Genomic DNA, 9692 nt, shown 5'->3' on the forward strand with positions numbered 1-9692 from the left:
GACACCTTTGTTTATAGATGTTGGAGATTGGCCTGTTTTTCAGTGTAGTCCTGTTTCTTTGACTGTTACTGGCTGGATGTGCTCTCTTCATCCTCTGACTTGGGAGTTGGCTTGGAGCTCGTCTGCCTGTCTGTGTGTTTCCTGGATGGGGCCACCTTTTACATTTGTTTTTTGTATCTCTGCTTCTGTCTCCTTGAAACCAAGTCGGACTCGGCAGATGGCCGCTCACACTGAGCCTGGTTCTGCTGGAGGTTTTCCTCTCCATTGTCACTACAAGCATGCTTAGTGTGAGGGATTGCTTTCGAGTCGATGCAAAAATACTGGTTTTACTTAGAAAGAAAACTTTGAATCAATTTACCTGGATGATCTGGTGAACTGTAAAGTGCTTTGAGATTAATTGAACAGTTGTTTTTTCTGGTTTTGTGAGAAAGACTATGTGTATATTGGTTATCTGGGCCCTTGCCATCTCTTGTTCTGGTCTGGTAGTGCCACAGGATCACCAATGGTGTGACTTTCGGAAGCTTTTATCACCTTTATTCACTGTTCTAAGCTTATTACATTTGTTTAAGATAAGACAATTCACATATAATTATCAGTGCATTTTATTCTCACTGAAAAACAAAACTGTTAAATGATAAAACAAAGGAAATCAAACATCAAATTTTTGTAGTGGGTTGTCAAAGTGAAGATGTGCTTAACGTTTCATTTTGAGCACATTCAAAGTAAAGGGAACAGACTCATACAAGTGGATTGTTGCAAAAGGAAGAAGTGGACCTATTAACGCAGTGGGTGGGATAGTCCTTTCTTACATATTTATACAGAGGGATGATCCAAGTTCAGTTTCAAAATTATATTCATCTCCACATTATGGTGGGTCATGGTGGGGCCAATGTCTCCAGCATTCTATGGGTGAGAGGCAGGGTACACCCTGGACAGGTTCCCAGTCTGTGGCAGGGCAAAAACAGAGAAACACAAAGACGTACAACCATTCACACACTCACTCCTAAAGACAATTTCAAGAAGCCACTTAACCGAACAGACATGTTTTTGGATTTTGGGAGGAAGCCGGAGTACCCAGAGAGAACCAACACATGCATGGGGAGAACATGCAAACTGCATGCAGAAAGACCCTGGGCCAGGAATCAAACCCAGACCCTTCTTGCTGCTAGGCAACAGTGCTAACCACTGCTCCACCCTGCCACATTATATAATCCATCCACCCGTTTTCTAATACAGGGGGTGCTGGTGCCTCTCTCCAGCTGTCAATGGGCGAGAGGCGGGGTACACCCTGGACAGGTTGCCATCGCAGGGCAACAGAGAGACAAACAGGACAACCAACCATTCACATTATATAGTCTTAATTCAAATTAAAATTTTAATAAAACACATTTATAATCAAATAGGATTCTATTCTTTCTTTGTGTGCATATTTTGTTGGTATTTCTCCTTCAGTTCTCTAGCCCCCTCAGAGCCCACAGGCCATCTTGCCAGATACAGAAACCGCAAAAAGCATGATGATGCCAAAGCTTTAAATCAAACATGTTTTTATTGTTTGTGATATACACTATGCCATGAAAAGGCACTCCACTAAAACATGAATACATCACACAAGAAGAGCAACACGGTTAATTTCACATGTTCATTTATCTGCGGCCTATGACTTTGACAAAGTTATGTAGTACACAAAATGAAAATATACAAATCATGAGGTTTGTAAGCCCATAAGCATCTATCTTAAACTGCAATTATTTTAATTACTTTTAGAATTCACAGCTCTTTAGCTTGACTTGACTAAGGAATATCCGTTGGATGGTTTATGATTTATCTTGGTGTTTAGGATTTTTCTGAACTGAACCAACTTTATCGAGTTGGGACCACATATTGAGTCAAACCAACTCTTTTGACCATTATATCCAAACCCCCTCCAATAGGTCTGCTCGTGTCACTTTGTGATATGCTTCAGTCATCTGCCTAAACAGACCGACTCTTAATGGCGCAGTTGGGTGCCTGGATGTAGGGGAGCTGAGACGAGTTAACTTATTTCTTCTTAGTTGTCCCACCGGCTCTTTCTACGTTTTGGTGGTTCAGGAACAGCAAAGCTATCATCTCCTCTGTCCCTCCCCTCCCCACTTCCCCTGTCTCCCCCATCCCTATCACCCCTTCGCTCATCTCTGTCCCTCCTGCTTCCATCACCATTACGGCTGTCACTGTGCCTGCTGCTGTGGCGATCCCTGTCGCCATGGCGGTCACGATCTCTGTCACCGTGTCGATCCCGGTCGCCGTAGCGATCCTCACCACTATGACGATCACTTCTGTCACTGTAGCGGTGATGGCTGTCTCCAGAGCGTCCCTGGGAGTCTCCATATCTGTCGCGAGGACTCTCTCTGTGCGTGGGAGGTGCAGGCGAAGGGTTATTTTGCTGTGAACTGGTTTGAACGTTGGGCACTGAACTCAGGGAGCCAGCACTCGTGAAACCAGGCATTGAAAAAGCAGCCATGTTGTGTCGCTCAGAGCCATTGGCAGCCTCTGTTGGCACAGAGTTCAGGCTTCCAGCACTCGTCCAGCAGGAGGAGCTGCTGGACTTGGTGCTGAGCTTTGGAGGTCCACTGGTTGCAGCTATGAAGTGGCTCTTGTACTGTGCCTAAAACAAAAGCAGACATTAAAATAAGTGCTTTGTAAAGGCAGAACAAAACTTTGAAGATATTCAAAATTAGTGAAAAGGCTGTTGATCACAGACTATCAATTCCATAACGCCCTAACCTCTTTTTTGAGAAATTTAATGTTGGCATTTTACATATTTTTCATTAGATATTCTCTTGCGTCGCCTGTTTTGAAGATTATCTGTATCTGAGACAAAATGGCCTTTCTCAAAATAACTATACCACAGCTAACACGAAGCGAGGCTATTAATCAAGTCAAAGTTGACTGACTAAACCATTGAATAGCAAGCTTTATGTGAGACAGTTCTGTATTTGCAGCAGTAGCATCTGCAAAATTGGATTTATTGTTGATTGCTCCACTTTGTCTCATCCCCTCAGCTCTCACACACTAGTCAACAGCAACAGCTTCAAATTAAAAATGTTTCCTGTGCTCAAAGCTAAGGGAGTGCTGATAAACTAGAAATTAACTGTATAGTGTCCATGTTTATGTCCAGATGAGACAATAACTTGACATCTTCAGTGACTAGACATCAACAAATAGACTTATTTTGCTCATGTTTTAATTCGAAAACTTAAGATTGGATTCTCTGTCCTTCTAACTTCAAGTGAGGGGTTTCATTTCTCAATAAACATACATTTCTTGGCATAAAAGACGCAGTGCTAAATGGCTGAAAGGTAAGATATGAACAAGCTAATATGATTTCCCATTCATAGTGTTTGTGTTACTTAATTTGTGCTTATCACAAGGTGTGTTTCCATCAGCTCTTTCTAATGAGCACTTTGAAGTACGTCAGAAAACCTTGATGGAAATGGCAGAAATCTAAAAAAAAAAAAAAACTAAAATTTGCAATTTTGTTTTTACACTTGCTTGAGGTGTATTTTTTTTTTTTTTTACAAAAAAAGACATTTTTGATTTATGCTCAATATTGAAGCGTGGTCTGTGCTACACACTGTGGGTCTAGATATGGCCGAGGCGGTGAGGAAGTGGGGGCGAGATTAGTCCGCCGACGGAGGGACACGAGGGCCAAAAAGAGCAGAGATCCAGGTGGAAAAAGGGTCCCAGCGTTCTCGCGCACCTCGCTCTTCTAGCGGGTCAAACTTCACGAGTTGTTTTTTCACAATTTCAGTTATAAAAACTAAACAAGCCGGCCTCCTGTCAGCGGCACTGTCGGCGGTCAGCTACAATTTGGGAGAGGAGCAGCGGAGCGTCTGCGGAGGGGGCGGGGATGTCTGGAGCCGAAGAATTGCATTCATTGCACTGATTTTGTGCAGTATTTTTGATGCAAGGCCTTTCAGAATCTATAACGCAGGTATATTATTATTTTTCAGTGAATGTTTCTCAAAAAAAAAAAAAAAAAATGCATAACGATATTACAGCTTTCATTGATTTATTTCAAATTTTAAACATTGTCTAAGCCTGTAAGGTTAAAAAAAAAAAAAAAAAAAAAAAAAGAACCAATTAATCGAATCGTATCGTGGTGTATTCTTGAGTACAGAAAATAATCAAATCCTTGGGCCAGGAAATCGATACTGAATCAAATCGCCATGATGGGTGTGATTTACACCCCTACTTCAGAGGGGGTCTTTTTAAAAGTAATGTTAAAGCTGAGAGGCTATAGTTAGAGAAAGAATGAAAGGGAGCAGCACCTGGAAGGCTTGTTTCAGTGCAGACATGCGGTCCCCCATCGCCCCTGTTGTTGGTTTACTATAGCCTTCAAAACCACTAGAGGAAGACAAGCTGCTGCTACGTTCCTGGAAAAATAATAAAAAAAGATTTTTAAACATTCAACTTCAACTCTTCAATTCAGCAGTTAGAGGTGGAGATATATGATAAAGATTTGAAATTTGACATCATGAACATTATATACACTTGATGTTAAAAAGTAACTTACAGAGCTTTCAGCCCCCAGGCCTGGTCGCTCTTTATAACCAAGACCACCTCCACCGATGTTGGGCTTCTTCCCTTTACCCCCCTTAAAGCGTGATTTCCTGAACCAGGGATTCTGCAGGAGAAAAAATGTAAATTACTTTACATAAATTATTCCCATATTACCAAAAAACCCATTCAGTCTCCCAATGTTCTGCTGAAAACATCTTTATTTCATCCCACCTGCATGGCTAAATCCATGAGCTCCTTAGGAACAGCTTGATTTGCTCCCTCCAAGTTCCGCACCAGGTCACCAGCAAATGAGGTGTCTTTGCCTGTGAGCAGGGTGTAGGCCACACCCTTTTCTCCAGCGCGACCTGTTCGACCGATTCTGTGAGTGTGTGTGTCGATGTCGCGTGCCACATCATAGTTCACTACTGTGCGAATTGACGGGATGTCCAGACCACGGGCTGTGGAGCGAGAGGTAAAAAAGGCGGCAAACATTAGGATTTTTTTATATTTTAAAACAGACACTCAAAATATTTAAACGTGTAAAGATGTAAAAATAATGAGAGTAAACACCGGCTACATCAGTGGCAACCAGAACGGGTAAGTTCTTCTTCTTGAAGTCGCTGATGACTTTGTTCCTCTCACTCTGGTCCATATCTCCATGCAGGAGACCAAGGCTGTATCCCTCTTGAGTTAGGTTAGTGGCCAGTTCCTCAGAGTTAGCCTTCTTGGTAACAAAAATGAGGACAGAGCCAGTGGAAGTGAACTCGACCAGCCTTCGGGTCAACCAGTTCCATTTATCTGATCCACTGTGCAGCAGCTCCACCACCTGAGTCACATCCTCATTGGCCTTTTAAAAGAAGACAGAAACAAAAGGGTTGCAATTTAAAGGAAACTGACAATAATGGAATAAAATCTGACAAGTAAAAATGGTTCTCTTTCAACAGTACGTATTTGATACTCAACCAGGTGCTAGAACTTATTTAAATATCTATTAAGACATAAAAGCTTTTTGAAATGATAAATTACCTCTCCGATGTCTCCCTGCACGACCCGAATAGGATCAACTAAGATGTCCCTTGCCAACCTCTCAATCTTTTTTCGAAAGGTGGCGCTAAAGAGAAGAGCTGTAAAGGAAATTGTATTGGGAATTAAAAAACTGCTTTACATTTTGGACATCTCAAAATACAAGAATAAATACTTACTTTGCCTGTCTGGGCGAACGTGGCTTGCAATTGATCTCACCTGATATTCTAAAAAAAAGGTTTGAAATAAAAAATTAGATAAGAAAAAATAGAGCCATTTAAAAAGCCGTTATAAAAATAAGACGTAACAATACCAGCTTACCAAAGCCCATATCAAACATGCGATCAGCCTCATCAAAAACCAAGTATGTCACCCTCTGCAAGGACGTAGCCTTCTTTTTAACATGATCAATCAATCGACCCTGCATAAACAAGGTTTAGTGGGTAAAGTTCTCGTTTTTTTATGTTGATACCAACCATTTTGTTCACAGCAGAGGAAAAAAAAAAAGGTCAAGTTTCTTACTGGTGTGCAGACTACAATCTCTGCTCCCTCCTGCAGAGCCTTGGCTTGCTCCCACATACTGCCTCCTCCATAAACAGCTACAGAACGCAGCGAGTAGGCTTTTCCAAAACGCTTACATTCAGCATGGATCTACAAATCATGAATAACAGTAACACAAATATTAGTGAAGAAGGAATCACAAAAACGTTATATTCAGGATTTTTCAAATCTTCTCTCATTATCTACCTGCTGACAAAGCTCTCTGGTGGGACAAACAATCACTGCAATAGGCCCCTCTCCCTGCTCCAGCTCCTTCTGGTCCATAATATGAACCAGCATTGGCCAGATAAAAGCTGCAGTTTTACCACTTCCAGTTTTTGCAATGCCGATCATGTCGCGTCCAGAGAGGGCAATCGGGACACCCTAAAATGAAGATGTGAACAAAGAATATTTTGCACCAATTTCTATTTCACTTTCTACTGTGGGAAAATATAGATGTTTGACTGTACCTGACACTGAATCGGTGTGGGCTGTGTATACTCAGACTTTCGAATTGTGTGCATAAGCTGCTCATCAAAGCCAAAATGGGCAAAGCTGGTGGAAGGTTTTGGAGGGGCAGCGCCAGAAACCTGAAAAAACAAAGATGACAAACTTTAAAATCAGCTCATGTTAACATGATGACTCAGTCCCTCAAAGAAATGTATTTTCCAATCTATTAAGCAAAAAAATAAAATAAAAAAATCTAGAATAGCTTAATCACACAAATGAATTGCATTCTTCTAAACCTTTACTTATGATTGTGAATTAAAAGAATAGCTGACGTACCCGCAAGTTCAGCTTCTGCCTTAACTCCATCACTTGAGTACCTGTGAGACTGCTTAGCTCCTCATGTTCATTGTAAAAGTTTTTCTCAAAGGGTGGGTAGTCAATCTATGAGACAGAGAAAAACAAAACAAAACACAGGTTTCAGAAATTGCAAAAAAAAGATGGATATTGCAGTAAGCTACTTTTCATAATGACAGCTGTCAACTGTACCTCTGAGTGATCAATAGGCGGCAGGGGCAGGATTATTTTCTTAGTCGTAGAAGGAATAGGATTTCCATCACTGTCATAGTCGACGTTTTCCTCCTCTTCCTCTTGGGTCAGCCCGGCTGTAGGATTCTCTGCCATGTAGCGGAAATAGGCTTCCTGCAGAGAACAGAGCATTTTATTTTAAGAATATATATGATCTGATGCTCTTCATGCCTCCTAAACTGAGCAAACAAAACACAAAACAGTAACTTCACTTGCTTGGCTAAAGAAAAAAACATTACATTATCAGACCACAACAACGATCCTAATGGCAACCTGCAGAATCAGAGAGAGGCGATGAATGGAACTCTATCAGACCAGAGAGGATACAGGAAGTATGTCTCTGGTCCGCATTGTAGAGGATTTAAAAACTTTGAAAGAGTTCACTCACTTGCTCATCTTCTTCCTCAATGTCATCACGAATACCCCTGAAAAAAACAAGCGGAGAAAAAAAAAACTTCCCTGCAACTCGTTCATAAACCAAATGAAGCCCACACCCCACAGTTACTCAGCGTCAGTCTCCCCATTGGATCATATTTGTTTTCTGGCCTTTTGTGCCAGTTAGTGGAACAATTAAGACCCTCAATATATCAGCCAGCACGAGGCAAATAGGGAAAAATAGAGTCAAACAGGAGCCTGACTGAATGAGTACAGAATTTTAACTATTTTTTTTTTCCCCCAGGAATTTCTTATTTTAAAGAAGAGCCTTACTTGGATGAGGATTTCTCCTTTTCTTCTAGTTTCCTCATGTCTTTCGCTGCTTGGCTCTAAGAAATGGAAATTAAATACAATACATTATTATTTATAATTTTCAAAGATATGTTATAGATTGTTATTGCACAAAGTAAAAGTCATCTTTTCCCACCTCAACCTCTGCCATGAAGGCATCTAAAGGGTCATCTTCGCTATCTGAGCCACCACCGCCACTCGACTGCATCTGCTGCCGTGTGGGTGAGTTCTCAGCAGGAATGTAGGGAAGGTCGGCATTGCTACTGGACTCTTCTTCATCATCTTCAAAGTACCTAAACAAAAATGACAAACAAAGCATTTAATATTTGCAATATTTTGTTATTTAGTTTTCTTTTACATTTTATTCAAATATTGGGAGTTTATGTGTATAACTGTGGATTAATCCAGAGCAACTGTATCTTACGCATTTTCTTCATCAAAAGTAGCTTTTTTGGATCCTATTTTATAGAAAGATGGAAGCTGTGGGCTTTTTCCATAACCCCCACTTGATCCAGAAGATCCAAATGCTGTTTGAGATCTTGGAGGAACGTTAGGCTCCTCTTTTTTTCCTGCAAGGGAAAAACCTCCAAAGCCAAACCCACGCTTCACTCCTTGCCCACCTTTGTTCCAATTCATGGTTGTGCTGTGGAAAAAAAAAAATCTTTATTAGACACATATTTGATCATCATGCTTGTCCATGGAAGAGATGATACATGTATATAGTTAATAATCAGAGTAGGAATGAAGAGAACCTAAAAGAGTTTGGTCTACCAAATGCTAGGGTTGGGAAGTTAATTGATTAATCAAATTTTCTGTTTGTGAAAAATAACATTTTTTTTTTAAACCAATGCACTTCATAGGACTTCCATAGCTGAGGGGTACAAAAAGTGAATCAATTTTCTTAGATGTGTATTTATAGCAAAATAAATGCTGGTGGTGTTCCAGAGTCAGCAAGTTTATCTAATATATTTGTATAATTTGATGTGACACGTTGCTTTAAAAGCATTTTCACATCTTGAATTTTGTATTTTATCATCAAACTTTAGGGACACTTGACGTTTTATGGAAAAACACAGTTTCAAAATGCAATTTAAGAAATATGTACCGTTTAGCAGTGGCTACAATGGCGCAAACAAATGTGAGTGATGCAGCATAGCAGTATTTTTAAGTGGAGATTTGACAATATGCAGTGATAAATCTAAGTCTGAAGATTTTTACAGTTATTTTTGTATATTTATTTGATCACCATCGCAACTGAAGTACGACAGAGTCCATTCAGTGTACGGTCGAGCTAAAATTATAATTCGGGATTACATTTTATCCAGCTACAGATTCTATAGCTAACTTTAGCCACTAGACTAATAATATAGCAATGAGTTTGGTCGCATTGATTAAATATATATTTCGTAGTTATTCAAACGAGACATCACTTTTAAAAACGACTGACGCTAACGATAAAACGACCCTAATAGCATGATTATATGTCTATATGTACAAATAAAATGATATTTTATAGAAGAAAAATAATACGTTAAAACCTTCAATCTTCATAATACCGATTAGATTTTCGGGGTACAACACAACATGTTAGCATTAGCACAAGGCCGCATCAGGGCCGAGGCTAAAGCTCTAAATTTTGTTGAATTGTGCGGCCTTTATAAAAAAAAATACGGTAGTTATGGGGCAGAATGGAGAATTAAAAATTGTATCAGTTAATCTACGACAGATAAATGTGCATTTGTTTACCTGATTCTGAAGACAGTAAATGTTTCTGTGTTTCTTTTAGAACCCAGTGGGCGTCTGCGTCATTTACGTGTCACGTCACTATT

General features: G+C 40.1%; 1 protein-coding gene across 2 annotated transcripts; it reads right to left on the reverse strand.

Annotated features, from left to right (window-relative positions):
• Positions 1-1527: 1527 nt before the first annotated feature.
• On the reverse strand, positions 1528-9688 carry ddx42 (DEAD (Asp-Glu-Ala-Asp) box helicase 42). 2 transcript variants are annotated; one of them, XM_038284926.1, is made up of 18 exons: positions 9610-9688; positions 8288-8506; positions 8000-8156; positions 7846-7901; positions 7526-7562; positions 7099-7251; positions 6889-6993; positions 6573-6692; positions 6310-6486; positions 6085-6213; positions 5884-5983; positions 5742-5789; positions 5566-5663; positions 5110-5386; positions 4771-4997; positions 4553-4663; positions 4308-4412; positions 1528-2641 (listed from the first exon to the last, which is right to left on the reverse strand). In XM_038284926.1, the coding sequence occupies exons 2-18, from the start codon at positions 8497-8499 to the stop codon at positions 2048-2050; spliced, it is 2706 nt and encodes a 901-aa protein (XP_038140854.1). In that variant the 5' UTR covers positions 8500-8506; positions 9610-9688; the 3' UTR covers positions 1528-2047. The 2 variants fall into 2 exon arrangements, with proteins under 2 accessions (XP_038140854.1, XP_038140862.1); XM_038284934.1 differs by lacking the exons at positions 7526-7562; positions 8288-8506; positions 9610-9688 and having other exon boundaries at positions 8000-8062.
• Between the last annotated feature and the right edge of the window lie 4 nt (positions 9689-9692).

The sequence above is a fragment of the Cyprinodon tularosa genome, unplaced genomic scaffold (assembly GCF_016077235.1).
Source record: "Cyprinodon tularosa strain WSP-4 unplaced genomic scaffold, ASM1607723v1 ctg105, whole genome shotgun sequence".
Classification (NCBI taxonomy): Eukaryota; Metazoa; Chordata; class Actinopteri; order Cyprinodontiformes; family Cyprinodontidae; genus Cyprinodon; species Cyprinodon tularosa.

Excerpts from the sequence above, each read along its gene's own strand:
- ddx42 (XM_038284926.1), bottom strand. The coding sequence starts at position 8,499 with ATGAATTGGAACAAAGGTGGGCAAGGAGTGAAGCGTGGGTTTGGCTTT. Across the intron at positions 6,487-6,572 it reads CCACACCGATTCAGTGTCAG|GGTGTCCCGATTGCCCTCTC; the intron begins GTACAGTCAAAC and ends TCTTCATTTTAG. Across the intron at positions 5,664-5,741 it reads CGTTCGCCCAGACAGGCAAA|CTCTTCTCTTTAGCGCCACC; the intron begins GTAAGTATTTAT and ends TTTCCTTTACAG.